The sequence below is a fragment of the Amphiprion ocellaris genome, chromosome 13, assembly GCF_022539595.1.
Source record: "Amphiprion ocellaris isolate individual 3 ecotype Okinawa chromosome 13, ASM2253959v1, whole genome shotgun sequence".
Taxonomy (NCBI): Eukaryota; Metazoa; Chordata; class Actinopteri; family Pomacentridae; genus Amphiprion; species Amphiprion ocellaris.
In genome coordinates this window covers 4,617,915-4,632,739 of record NC_072778.1, presented here as the reverse complement: position 1 = coordinate 4,632,739, position 14,825 = coordinate 4,617,915, and the positions used below count along the sequence as shown (strand labels likewise).

The following is a 14,825-nucleotide window of genomic DNA, read 5'->3' as shown; positions in this document are numbered from 1 at the left end:
CCTTTGACTTGTTATTTGTACAATCTACGATGTATATGATAGCGTTTTTTCATCCCAAAGGCTATACTATGATGTTTTCTAAGAGACATAATGTGCTACTCTAGTGCTGGGCGATATGACGATACATATCGTGAGAACGATAGAAAAGTGTCTATCGTGCCATTTCTCTTCTATCGTTTCTATCGTTTCTAACCTAATTTTATCAATTATTACAGCAAATTTATCATTAAATAGCCTGCGACGATTGTATTAGTGTTTTCTTGTCACTATGCATACTCTAAGTTTATATACGTGAAAATAAAGAAGAATAAAAAAAGAGATTTTTCGCAAAGAAACTCTGTCTTGGGTCTCACGTGGGTTTGCGACATGCTTTACGTTACTTAACTTTTGAGTGCTGAACGGTGGACGCGCAACAGGTAGGGCTGGCCGGAATAGCAGCTTCTGGGCTCCAGATATTCGGTCCCCTCCTTAACGTCCGGGCGGGGGGGAGGAATTTGACGAACGGACGAAGGAATGACTTGACTATTCGGTTCGGTCCGTGAGGCCAGAGGCGGTGAGCTAACGGAGGAAAGAGCCGAATTTTCGGCTCGGTTCGTAACGCCCCACGGGGGGTGAGGGTGGAGGTAGGAGGGGGCGAATATTCGGATCTCAAAATTAATATCCGCATACCACCATGGGGACCGAATATTCAGATATTCGGGTCCAGCCCTAGCAACAGGTTGAAGTTTCATGGAGAAAAGCAATGAAATTTTTGTGAAACTTTTCAGAGAACTGAAAACATACTTTGTTGTGGTATATCGTCATATATATCGTTATCGTGATATAAAATAATCCATATCGTGATATATGATTTTTTCCATATCGCCCAGCACTATGCTACTCTGTTCTGGCCCTGGGATGCTGCACTCCTCCTTTGTTGTTTTCTGGATTGTACTCAGCTGCATGCCTTCGTCCATCCGGCCTCCGTTGACTCGTCCCGCCTGCCGTCTCTGGAGCTGAAGCTGGATTGGAACAGACCAAAGTACAGTCCAATCACGATGCCAGCTGCCTCTCAAAAGGCTCCTTCATCTGGCAGGTGGCAGGACTTCTTCTGAGGGGAAGCTGAGCTGGCCCGGCAGAACTTTGGAGATGTGTTCCAGTGGTTGGTGGATGTGTGGGGAGATAGAGAGGGACCTTTGAATTGTTCACAAAGGAAAACAGGGAACCCATTGGTAGTTTTAGTTTAGGGTGCTACTGTGGTGTGTTTTTTGGTTTTAAGAGGTGAACAGGAAGAGTTTGTTTTCGTACTGATTATCTTTTACTTTGTTCCTGGTTGGAATACCCATCAACGTCAACTTGAAATTCACTTTTAGTTCTGTTTATTTATTTTTATTTTACTAACACCCATTTGCTTTTAACCCCCTCACATGTTGTGTTGTTGTAAAGTTACTCTTTCAAATAAATACTCGTCTAACCCTCTTGAAACCAGCGTTTGGACTGTTTTTGTGTTGCTCCTCACCTACTTCAGACAGCAGGGACATAACAATGTTTTGTGGACTAAAGGCTATTCTCTGACGTTTTTAGAGCGACATGCTATACTATGACATTTTTAGAGCGACATGCTATACTATAGGCTTTTTTAATTGACATATTACTACGAAATTTTTTTGTTTATTTTTTTTGTTGTTGAACTACAGGCCATACTACGTTATTCTTGAAAAGTATACACTGGAAAAAATGACCCTCTCAAAACAAGAAAAAAAAACTTATTTCATGGAACTTTTACCTTAAAATAAATGAAAAAAATCTGCCAATAGAATAAGTGAAAATGGCTTGGTAAGATTTCTTGAAATAAGATATGACATTTAGAATATTGAGATCTTAAAATTAGCTGGGAAAACTTATTTTTAGCTATATTTTACGAGGATTGTCAAGCTTAGGTGTCTTAAAATAAGCCACATATGCTAAAAAAAAGTAGCAGTTTTTCACTCACTTTTGCTTTCATGTAACCTCCTAATTTGAGATGTATTAACCCTCCTGCTGTCCTCATTTACGGGCACCAAAAATATTGTTTCCTTGTGTGAAAAAAATCCAAAAATTCTGCAAAAAAAATCCCCAAATTTCAGAAAATTTGCAAAACCTTCAGGAAGAAAATTCCAATAGTTCCTTAAAAGTTTCCCTTGAAAATTCTTGTAAATATTTTCAAAAAATGAGTAAAAATCTTCCAAAAAAGTCCTAAAAATATCTGAAGTGATTACATATGTATCAGTAAAACTTCTATTTTCTTTAAGAACATTCACATAAAAATCAACCAAAATTCAGTGAAATTTGATGGATTTTGGTTGATTTTTTTTGTGAATGTTCTTAAGAAACATTTTTACCATTTTTTTCCACCAAAAAATGTTTAAAAAATTTCCCAAAAATGTTGAAAATATGGACATCAGAAGCTTCATTACAATTTTTCCACATTTTCAAACTTTAAAACGGGTCAATTTGACCCGCAGGACAACACAAGGATTCAACTTATTTTGAGTTTTCTTGTAAAATTCAACTCAAAACAAGGTAATTTCAAGATTGTTTGATTTAACAAGATATTTAAGATGCGTTGTCTTAAAACAAGTCCCTCCATCTTGCTGAAATGTCACTTGTTAAGTGAATTTATCTTAAATCAAGTGGGATGAGACGTTCTGAATAAAAAAAAGACAAATAGACTTGATAAGATTTGGAGTTTTTACAGTGTACTATACTTTGACATTTTCTGAACTACATCCTATACTATGGCATTATACACAGAGCGCTTTGGTAACATGTTGATTTATAATCTAGATTTTTTTCAGTTTTGTTTTTGGACGGGATTACCACAGACCTGACTGTGAACAACGTTGACACCCACCTGAGGGAGACGCTGCCTAAGATCTCAAGGCTGCTTGGTCGTGGTCTTTCTGGTCCTGCTCCAGAACGCCTTCATCAACTACGTCTTCTTTTGAAGAGGCCCTCAGATGCTGCAATCTCTGACCTTCAGGAGGAACTGCTACTTTCACTCTGTAACAAGATGGTGGTTATTTTAAAGACCCAGTTCCTGGTGGCTTTGAGTGAAAATTTAACATCCATCAAAACGGAACTACAGACAGTTAATCTGAGCTGTTGCTCAGTATTTCAAACATCAAGTCCGACCCGGCTGCCCTAAAGCACGTTGTGGGTGAAACGGAAACTTCACTCTCCACATCACCGACGACATCGTCACACTCCAAAGCAGAGCACCTGTCTGCTGAACTTTTAAAAGTGGACTATGAAAAGTGGAAATCTACATGGAGTAAGAAAAGTAGACAGACAAGTAAATAAGTCTGTACACAACATATTTAAAAAGAAATCATGCTAATAAATTAAGTCCAAAGAACCGAATTAGCCAATATACTGGAGACCAAAGTTATTTAATTTGATAAGTATAACCTTGTTTAGTAACATTTCAATTATTTGAGAGCAGTCCTAAAGAATTGCCTGTAATCCCAATCATAAAATGGGTTTGGAGGAAGAACATAGATGGTAATCTGGATATATATGAGTTAGGCTTTATAACTACTATTGGTAGTATTGGTGGTAGTAATAGCAATGTGACTAGTACTAGCAGTGGTGGTAGTAAACTACTGCTGCTGATACTGGCACTGCTACTACAACTTGTAATACTATTACAAATGCTGATACTACTTCTACGACTCTGACAGCTCTTTATACTACTACTGCTGCTTGTACTTGTAGTATTACTACTACTGCTTGTACAACTATACTACAGCTACTATTAATCGTCTGGTATTTGGTTGTCAAGCTGCTAGCTCGCCTTGGTGTTTTGCTAGTGGCTAACTAGTTAGCTCTCATAGACTGGAAGCTCTCAACAAGATTTAATCATGAAAAAAGAGCCAAAAACTATTCTTACCTATGAAAAGTCATTCCAAGTTTCCTTGTCTCAATCGTACGACGTAGTGTGCAATTGTTTTCAGTTTCCGTTTTCTCGCCGCCTACATCAACGGAATGCACTGAAACTTTTCCCCCACTAGCTTAGCCTCGCCGCAGCACGGAGCTCAAAGGGGCGTGTCCGATCTACTCATTCATATCTATTCTCACTAGTCTGGTCTGATGCAGTCTCGATGGTGACGTTTCACGGGTACGTCAGAATGCAAGTACGGACAGTTACGTACTGAGAAACGGCCATAGCCTTCTTACCGCAAAGGTACAAAGCTGCTTGTCTTCTCCTCCGGCATCAGGAAAAGTCTTCAAAGCTTCTTCAAATCCAAACGAAATACATTCAAAAGATCAAACTAACTAACGGTGCATTCAGTTGCAGTCGGACAACGAACTTGCGTTCAGGAGCGTCGGAAATCAGAGTTTCAGTAATGTAAATTTCCAATGAAAAATTGGGGGGGATTGAATGGTGTTCATTTTGTCATTTATTATCATAGGATAACGTTATTTTTTTACACAGACAAATCAAAGAAAAGATGGTTTTACCTTAGCTGACATGTATCAACTGCAACTGCAGTCTTCTTCAGAGCGTCTTCCGACGTGTGCTGACGTGTCCTTTTTATCAGGTGACCGGTCTGGCAGATGTCAGAATCTGTCAGACCGGTCACGCCCCCCGCCGTCCAGTGGTCTCTGGAGAATGGAGTCCCAGGTATGCAAATGATTAAACTGTGGGGTGTTTCTGAGTCCCATCAATTCCTGGAACCTGGTACATATTCAGGTCACGTATGCAGCAAACCCCAGCCAGACAATGGTGAAGCTCCTGATGTTTCACAAAGCCTTTATTTACGTTCAGCCGTCAGCCTTATTTTGAACACAAATTTCCCCTTTCTGTCCTTCACTCATTTCTTCAGGAAACACCATAAGAGCTTGTCTCCATTCCAGCTGCTTCTTAGTTCAGACACATCCTTTGCTAGACAGCAACAGCGTGTAACCATTTTCTTTCACCTTTACGTGAATTTTCGGACTTTTCAGCAGCGTCTTCGTCATGGAGCTGCACAGTGGTGTAGTGGTTAGCACTTTCGCCTTGCAGCAAGAAGGTCCCTGGTTCGCGTCCCGGCTTTCCCGGGATCTTTCTGCGTGGAGTTTGCATGTTCTCCCTGTGCATGCGTGGGTTCTCTCCGGGTACTCCAGCTTCCTCCCACAGTCCAAAAATATGCTGAGGTTAATTGATTATTCTAAATTGCCCGTAGGTGTGAATGTGAGAGTGCTTGTTTGTCTCTGTATGTAGCCCTGTGACAGACTGGTGACCTGTCTAGGGTGTCCCCTGCCTTCACCTGAGTCAGCTGGGATAGACTCCAGCCCCCCCATGACCCTAGTGAGGATTAAGCGGTGTATAGATAATGGATGGATGGATGGGTCTTCGTCATGTCAAGAACCCGTTTCTTAGATAAACACTTCCTGTGCCACTGAAATGGTGACAAAATAAAAGCCGATGACATTAAAAAAATACACCTTCAAAATATAAGTATGGAAGGAACGGTTATTTTAACATTAGCAAAACAAAGACTTGCCAAAAGTGATGAACTGATCAACAGACATTTATAAGAGTAATTTACATACAATTCAGTGTCCATACATAACATGCACATGTATAACACATGGTCAATTTTTATTAAATATTTCATCTGTCAGAAATAATACGTCAGCTGAGCAGCCTTGGCGGAGTACTGCGCTCTGAGTGCTTTTCTTATTCATGACTGTTACTTATTTCCATTCACGTCCATATGAAATTTGGATGAAACTGAAAGAAATCTCATATTTCCACAACTATTTCTAGATAATTTTCCAACATTTGCGCCCCTTTCTTCTACTGTAGTTTAATGGTTTATCTTGAAGTGCTCAACTTCTTTCACTGCAATGCCTCATGCATTTAGTTACAACAGCTTTGCACCGCTAAGGACACATTTAGATTGTAAGCCAAATGAGAAAGAAAAGTCCTACAGTTTGAAGATTTGTTGGAGTTGCAGTAATAAAGTGGTGTTGAAAGGTGCTAACACCACTAATCTAACATTAATGGAGGCATGAAGTGAACAGGAAAGAACAAACTATTAACTGCAATTGTTTTATGGCAGTTATTCATCAGCTAAAATTCCTGACATTCTGGTTTGGAAAGAAAATATTTAGGTTTTGCCTGTCTTTTTTCCTGGCATGAAATTGATGCCTATACCCAAAAGAATACCTGTTTTTGGAGAAATAAATTTTGGCACAACAACACTTGGCCAGCTCGCTCCAGCTGCTGTCAGTCAGATGCTTGCTGGGTCGTAAATCCTCGTGGATGAAGCGTGCAAACCTATTTCAAAGAGATTCCCTTGGATATTAAACGCAGTGAGAATTTTCAAAAAAACACAGACAACGGTGTTATTCAGTATGAAAATAGCAATAAATCTTTACTAATCTCTGCAAAGTGACACAGAAGCAGTTTCACATGTATTCATCAATAACTGCAGTGAAATTTGTATGTCTTAATGTGAGCAATTAATTTATGGAAACACAATTTTGCCAGTTTTCTGCCCCAGTATTTACAAGCCTTAACATGAAACATCACATGGGTAAGGTGGTACATAAAGCTACAAAGGCTCCAATAGCATCATGTCACGGATTAAAATTAATGGTGCAAAGCAGAACGACCAGGGACTGAATAACAATATACATAAGCTTTTTGCAGCATGCGTCTATTTTCCAAGCAAATGTTCTCAGTTTCCTCTGATCTGCATTTGCATCACAAAGCTATTATTCTGACTATTTGACAGCATGTAGACAAACAAGCTGGAACAAACATGTCAACACAGCAAATGTCACCAGACGTGCAAATAATACAAAGTAATCGCTGACATTTGATTCATATACTTGGAATGTTATTAGTCAGGGTTGCAGCCTTTTTTTCCTTCTGACTGACTCAAAGGAACAAACCAATAAGCGGAGCCCGCCTGAATGCCAGAACAACATTATCAATCAAGTTTTAAAGAGATTTACTTTGTCGTGCTGCACTGACTTGTTGATGTACTGAAAAAGTTTCTTTCAGGGGTTTTACTGGTTTCACATTTAAACAAAAAGTGGTTTCTTACATGCAACACTTATTCGGTGACTGATTTACGAAACCCATGGAGCTGATGAGAAATACACTATCAAGGATGCACAGGAAGAAGCAGCACAGAAGGAAAGCAGAACAGAAAAAAAGTTGAAAAACAATCAGTGAACTGGATTTTTCTGGTGCCATCTCAAAAATCCCACTGAAGAATGGAAAGATCCAGTTCTACACCATGATCATGTAGCAAGAACCGTGGTACGATTGTAGCATCTCTAGCTGAGAATACACGTTTTGGACTGCGACTGGGCTGCACTCGCTGCGGAAAAAAGAAAGAAACAAAAGACAAAAGTTAATTTGAATACATATATAATGCATTAACAACTTCTTGAGTTTTCTACACCAGTTTGCTTCCTTTTGTGTCTCTCAGCTGATGCATAAAACTTTCATTTATAGCCGGTACACAAGCAGCATCGGCTCTCGAGGCATTTACACCCCGCATGAAATGAGAATCCGGCGGAGTCTGTGTGTTCTTATGCCTAAGAGCCTCCTACCTTGTTTGGCTGCTGCGACCTGCTGAGCTGCCTCCTCCTTGGCTTTCTTAGCTGCCTCAATTACAGCCATTTTGGCTTCGTGCTCCTCCTTCAGGGCGTTCCACTCCTTCCTGTTGTTCAGGAGGCGATCTAGCATGGGGGTGATCTCCACGTGAAAACGACTGAACTCCTGGGGAGCGAGAGACGGGGAAAAGTTGACACAAATAAAATCAATACATCTTCGTTAGCTCCAAACTGTTAACATTTATTACATTGTACGAGAATAACACTAACACGTGATTCACAGATGGTAAGAACAAAGTTGATTAAGGTAATGCAGTTGCACACCTGTAGCTTCTTGAAATAAAAAAGTCGATACCAAGTTAAAATGCCATCAATTTCTAATTAACAGGTGCCATACCTGCATGTAAATTCACCTACAGTTAGGACAGCTGCAGGTGATTATTACGGTCAGGTTTCAGTACATACAGGGAATCAGTTGTGGGTGTTTGAATGGTGTGACATCTGACCTTGTACACAAAAGAGCAGACGAAGTCGATGAAACCACACTGCAGCTTTGGCAGATCGTCTGCTTTGTTTCTGTCCATCATAGGCTGAAAGAGAAAAGGGTTTAAAACTCACATCCCGTTCTGGTCTTTAAACCAAACGGCAAAAACTTGCATTTAATCTGATTAGTCTAAGACATAAATTATAGCAAAACCACAAAGAGATGCCTTCAGTTGTAAACACATTGCTTTAACAGAGGTTTTCTACAGATAAAGAAAAATCCAAACAGGTTTCAGTGTAACCAAATAGCTCTGCTGGAAACAGCACATCTTTGACTTTGTATTCAAGGAGTGAATACATCCAACAATGCTGTGATCAATGTTGCATCTTTAGCAATTTTAGTTTGTTAGGACTGTGCCACAGAGGTGTTTTGAAGCTGAAGTCTCTTTTTATATTATATTTTAGGATTTCTTTTTGGCATTTTGAACCTTTTCTGAGGGCAGTTGAGGAGAAAAAGGAAAGGTTGGAGAGAAGGGAGGAGTACCGACGTGTAGCAAATCTTGCCATGGGTCAAATGTAAATGCCAAAAGTAGCTTCAATATAGCAGTGGATAATTATCTGCTATCTAAAGATATAGATGAGTAATGGCATCCTTAGCAGTCACACTCCCTGTGTGTTGTAATCTAAGCATCTCTGTTTGATGTTCTAGTAGTTGCTCTGGTAAACCCTTTCCCTTTAAAACTCTTGGCCCTCCCTGCAAATAGACAGTGACCCCTCACAGCACATTGTAAAAACAAAAATACACAGTTTTTACCTAATTTATGTGCACTCATTCCATTTCATCTCAGTGTGAGAGTCCATTAAGCCTTGATTATACGCCCTTATGGATGCAAACAGGGACAGCTGCAGACACCATGGATGTAAGGTTGTTAGTACACTATTTTTCTAGTCCATGAGAGTCCATTTGGAGGACTCTATTCCATATATGCATGCTGATCATCTCGTAGCATAGACATCTGCAGAGGTGTCTGAGCACACTTTTGTGAATTTGGGGAGATGACAAAATTTACATCATACAGACCCTGGCATATTATATTACAATATTAGTAGCTATATTCCAACTTGACACTGCATTACCTTTCCAAAAAAGATGCGAGTGTGAGCACTGGACTGTAAAATCTTTTAAGAAGTTCATGCTGGCTGTAATTGCTGGCAAAACTGCCCACCTACATTTCCTGATAAAATTGCTCAAGTGTTGCAGCCTCTGCGCAGTCTTGTCAGACCACAGTGATTCACAGAATCCACTGCTGGGAAAATACAAACCGATCAAAATGAAAAGTTTTCCCTGCTGACAAGTATGCTATTAAATTCAGAGCACTGCGAGGTGAGAGGGTGGCGCTTCTCGTACTTCAAGTGTCTCAAGGACACGAGGGAACGAAGCAGAGCGAGGAGAGGGACAGAGGCAGAAAGTTGTGGGGAGCTGGGGAGGGTATGGTCGGCTGGGTCAGGGCCACAGTGATCGCTCTTTCTGTATCACTGCTCCACATAATGGCTCGTACGTTGCTCAACGACGCCGCCACAGGGAACTAAATCCGTCTTTTCATTTCATCTTCCAACTGTCTCTTGTTCGCCTTTCCCGTCCCGTCCTTCCTGCTCGCCATCCTAAATTGGAGCCCGAAGGAGTCTCGTCCTGCCTTAATTCCCATGATTCTCATTCATCCACAAAGTCCTCTTTCTCCTCCGCTCAAACTTTGGCTTCAAAAATAAGTCTGTAGGATTTTGTGGAGAACATCTGGGAAGCTGCATTTTACAGTTTCCCAGCTAAATGAATTGTAAAGCCCGATTGAACAAGCTTTTTGCATCTAGTTTAAAGTAGCAAAATCTGACTCTCTGACTGTAGATGGGTATAACCCTGTCATTTTCTGCCTGTTCTGCTATTTGACTGCTACTGTTTCAAAAGAAACTTGGGTATGTGACGCTAAAGCTTGTATAACATTCACCATTTTCCTGATTAAAGTCATAAAAAAGAATAAAATTGGATCTAATCATGAAGGGTCTAACTTACTGAAGATTCATTGCGCACCAGAGTTCTGATTCCTAAACTTCTCCAACCTTTACGTTAAAATAACATTTTCTTAAAGAAATCTAAGGTCCACTTAGTCACCTGTCTGAGCTATCTGGCAAAAAGTAAAAGAAAATAAGATTAAAATCTGCCCATTTTGGGAGCCATTACCAATATCTTCCAATTTGCATGCGACTGCATTCTATTTCATTGTCAGTATCTTATATTTAGATGACTAAAGATTTCCAAGCACCAGATTTCTATTTGTGAAGTTTCTTGGTATTTTAGCTTACTTTCTACCTTTCTTCTAAATAATGTTTTTTCTCTTTTAATAGAGAATCAGGTCAAAACTTTAATAGAAAACCACAACAGCTTCAGGTTTTTGTAAAATAAGCAATCATAATGAGGTTAAAGGTGAGAGAGAAGGATTTTTTGCTGATTTTCAAAGGGTCAGAGGTTGTAGTTATCTATAAATAGAGCAGCACCATTTGAGATACACGGACTTCAGCATTTTTGCTCCAGGAGACCTCAGCAGGATGGATGGTGCCTCCATTCACCCCTCTAAACCTCAGAGCTTTTCATTATGCTAACTTATGCTTCCTCAGGTGCACTCTCTTGCCGTGACCCAGAAACCGTCCACCCCTCTGATATCATACTGTATCTTCTGGCTCTTTAAGTGCATCTCAAAGAGACGACGAGGCTTCCGGAGAAGCTCAGTGCGAGGAAGCACAGGTGTATCGTACCCCTCACATCCTCGCTGGGAAGAGCTAAGATGTGAGCGAGAGCCGCCAGGAGACACGTTAGCATAATGAAAAGCAGCCCTTGTGTCTAGCATGTTTCCCTCTCCCTCAGTCCCCAGCATTGTTGAGCTCTTACAATGGGTTGTTGCTCCAGGACCGTCCTCTCCAGGTCTCCCTGCTCCCAGAACTCTGCAGCTACAGACAGCGCCACCTAGAGGAGGAATCAAAGATGGAGAAGTCAAGTCAAAGTCAGTCAATAGACTTTATATTATGTGCTGTATTAAGAGACAAAGAAACTGGAGCACATCACTCCAGTTTTAGCCTCTTCCCATTGTACTGTATTCCTGTCTATTTTAGAATAGATTTTATTGCTTGTTTTTAAGGTGTTAAATGGGTTGGCACCTTCTTATTTATCTGAGCTGTTTAACTGTCCATGCTCCAGTTTTATTGTTGAGATCAGCCAGTCAGATGGTCCCTAAAGTGTCCAGATCCAAACTCAGAAACAGAGCTGACTGAGCCTTTTCTGTGGCTGCACCTAGTCTGTGGAACCGCTCACCTGTTCAAATTAGAATCACTCGGTCTCTTGATACCTTCAAGTGTCTAATAAAGACACATATGTACTCTCTGGCTTTCAATTGTAGCTGAGCGCTGACACCTGATATGTGTCATTGCTCATCTTGCTCTGTATATTTCCTTACAGATCATGTCTTGTTTTCTATTTTTGAACTGTAAAGCACCTTGGTTGTTTTTTTAATGTGCTATATGAATAAAGGTGACTTGACTTGACATAGAGGTATGGGTAGGAAACATGTAAGTCATACGCAAAACAGAGAAAAGCAGGAAAGCTTCACTCAACGCCTGAGTTATCCGTCATTCGCCAAATCGTTTCAGGGAGGGAGAATTCGCCTTTAGGACTTTGGCAGTCATGAAACTACAGCTGGAGCATGACTTCCATGGTGCTGATTTGAGTAGTATTTTACAAAGCAGGAAATCCTCCCATACATGTTGTTAAAATCATCCTATAAAGCTCTCACAGCATCACATAAAAGAGAATCGTATTCACCGATCACGCGTCCGTGTCAGGCTTTGAGTCCTGATGAGATGAGAGCCTTTTTTTGGCTGCCCTTACAAACCCCCAAAAAAGGAGCAACGTGAGATCCGATGAATAATATGTAAATTCTGCATTCAGGATGGAAACCTCATTTTAGAAAGACTTAGTCATCAAGCCATTTTTGGAGGGGAACAATTGCCACGAGGCTGGTGTAGCCTGTAGACAGATATTCTGTGTGCGTGGGAAGCAGAACCGAGTGAAAAGTATAAAATATCAGCCATAAAAACGTCAGCTGAATATCGTAAAAAGAATGGAGCAGCTCCAGCTTTTGTCGCTCCATAACATCTTAGAGAGAGCTGTCTATCATCAATAAAAACCTGAGTGAGTTTATCTGTGCTTGAGAAGATTTGGATGTCAAAAAGCGACAGTCTTATCAACTTAAATCACAAAGTAGAGCTATATTAGACATTCATTTCATGCTACCAGGCTTAAATAAAGTTCTTTTATTATGTATCTGCACAATGCTGCCCATTATCATCACCGAAATTGGAGTTTGGAGGTTTTCATAAGACAGCTACAATACAAAAGCGCTATATTCAGGGTGGAGCTCACCTTCTAGGGGGAGAGTTAGTCACCAAACTATTTTGGAAAAAACAATTCGCAGGAGGGCAGCAGATGCTGTGGATAGATAACCTGACAGCATGTGTGGGATGCAGAGCTGACTCACCAGGTGCACACAGAGGTGAAAACATACCAGAAAAAAAAACATATTCGCCAAAAGTCTAAAGTAGGATATCCTAATTGGCCTCAGTTGTGTAATGCAGGAGGAGAAGAAGAACTGCTCTAAAGTCGTGTAAAACTTGTTTTACTAGCAATTAATCCACTGAAGTCTGCAATAATATCACTTGGCATGGCAGTAAGTTAACATTCAATATGAGATGTTCAGATTTATATCAGTTTGTGCTTTTTCTCACAATGTAGTGGAGAGCGAGGAGATTAATTACAGTCTACTGTCATGTACCTGTGACATACAGCTGTAATAAATGAAGAAATTAATGATGGGAGCTTGTGAGGAAAAGGCTATCTGAAAAATCACTAAAGAGGCAAACTGATTTATAATGCAACAACAAAAAAAGAATGCCATAAAAGGGATGCATTATTTTACGTTAGAGCCACCAATCAACATGTTTTACACCAACCTCCACGAGGCTGCAAGAGGTTTTAACTTAACGATTAATCCTCGAAAAACTGTCCTCTGTGTATTAAAGTTACATATTTTGTTTCATTCCATAAAAAAAAAATCACTTCCTGCCTTCAAATGTGTTTGATGTTACTTGGCTGGATGTGCAGATTTATTATCTCCATGCAGGCCTCCCCTGTCATTGCAACTGTAGCTCACCCACGACTCTGCTCAAACACCACAAAACTACTCCATGCTATGCTAAAGTCCCACCCTGGAAGCTGATTGGTTCTTTTGGTTTGTTATATATGAAACTGTAGAGGACTGAATATATGTTTTGGAGACTGTCATCAGTAAAACCACAATGTTAAGGTGGAAACGCAAACTGTGCTACAGGAGAATAAAGATTTGAAAGTAATACAGAATGCCTGAATGTTTTTCTGCATTATCTTGCATTGTATTTTTAATGTTTACCTGAATTTTGTGTTTTCGTTTGCATAATTGAATACATTTCTACCATAGAGAATTTTTTAAAAATGGTGCATAGAATTCATTCCTATGTGTTTGTAATAAATATACTCCCATGCTGCAAAGCAACTTTACCAACAGTTAGTTTTTCATTCACAGCAATAAGCTACTTTTAGCATACTTTCATGCCTGTTACTGAAAAGCAGTGATTAGGCCTGACAGATTAAGAAAAATATTCCAAACACCTTATTCAGTGATGCATACCACATCAGCACAGTGCTCCTCCTCATTTTCTAGATCAGTAGTGTCATTTGTTTGGCTTGTGGCCCTGCAAACGGAAGCTACATCTGACACCTCATTACAGGTTGAGTAAGAGAAGATGCAGGACCGCTTCACCCAAAAAGGTGATGTTCGGGTTATCTAATTTGACAAATTTGCAAGCAACACAACTCACTCACACGGTAAATTACCAGGAGCAAAGTGTGACAGAATTTTGTTAGCAGACTTTTCCACCTGTTGTTTGTCCTAATTATCGCCCACTTCTTCAGGTTTATTCAAAAAGTCGTGGGAGTGCCAAACCCCAGAGAAACATTACAGATTATTATCTTTTGAATTCTGTGAACAGATGCTTCACCAGCAAGAACTCAGCTATCTGTGCTTTATAATTCCCCTTATTGTTGGCACAATATTGATGCAGTCACTATTAGTCTCCAGCTTATGTGTGTATAAGAACATAAAGCAGGTGATACCGAAAACAAGCTCATGTTCCCCGACAATCCTAGACAAATAAAGGTAAAAAATTACCCTTGAGCATCGCACGCTTGCTGTTCCTGTTGAAATGCCCGTGTGTTCAGACTTGATGGCAATGTGTATATTACATACTTCAGTGAAATAAAATGCTGAGCCTGCCAAGCGGTGATGAGGGGAATGAAAAGCAGCAGGTTGCTTTTGATGCATGAGGCCGTCAGGAACCACTGCTGAACGCCGCTGAGAAAAATGGCAGCGCTGACAAAATGTCATTCTCTGCCTACTTTATCACCGGTTCTCCTCTCACAGAGCCTCTCCTGGCGCTCGTGTACAAGTGTGTGTCTTATTACTGCGAATGGCTGGATGTTGGCGAGGCGGGAGGTAAGAAAAGATCGGGCAGGGGCGTACCTTGCTCTGGATCTCCCACGGTTTGGCGATGGCGGACAAGTCACAGGCAGTCATCATCATGGCCCTAGAAACAACATAGAATTACTCATGAGATGAGATGTGTATCTG

At 40.4% G+C, this 14,825-nt stretch overlaps 1 protein-coding gene and 1 long non-coding RNA gene across 3 annotated transcripts in view; both read right to left on the bottom strand.

The window, feature by feature from the left end:
- Positions 1–914: 914 nt before the first annotated feature.
- Positions 915–4,077, bottom strand: LOC129350282 (uncharacterized). The gene is made up of 3 exons (XR_008603625.1): positions 3,911–4,077; positions 2,873–3,021; positions 915–1,173 (listed from the first exon to the last, which is right to left on the bottom strand). It is a non-coding gene; the product is annotated as an uncharacterized LOC129350282 (long non-coding RNA).
- Positions 4,078–6,354: 2,277 nt separating this feature from the next.
- pde6a (phosphodiesterase 6A, cGMP-specific, rod, alpha) overlaps positions 6,355–14,825 on the bottom strand; it is a 44,213-nt gene continuing 35,742 nt past the window's right edge. For both annotated transcript variants that reach the window (XM_023287672.3, XM_035956092.2), the window contains exons 22-26: positions 14,718–14,781; positions 11,000–11,074; positions 8,085–8,168; positions 7,576–7,744; positions 6,355–7,340 (exon numbers count right to left, since the gene is read on the bottom strand). In XM_023287672.3, coding sequence (XP_023143440.2) covers positions 7,297–7,340; positions 7,576–7,744; positions 8,085–8,168; positions 11,000–11,074; positions 14,718–14,781 — 436 coding nt within the window. In that variant the 3' untranslated portion in view covers positions 6,355–7,296. The remainder of the gene's footprint in view (positions 7,341–7,575; positions 7,745–8,084; positions 8,169–10,999; positions 11,075–14,717; positions 14,782–14,825) is intronic.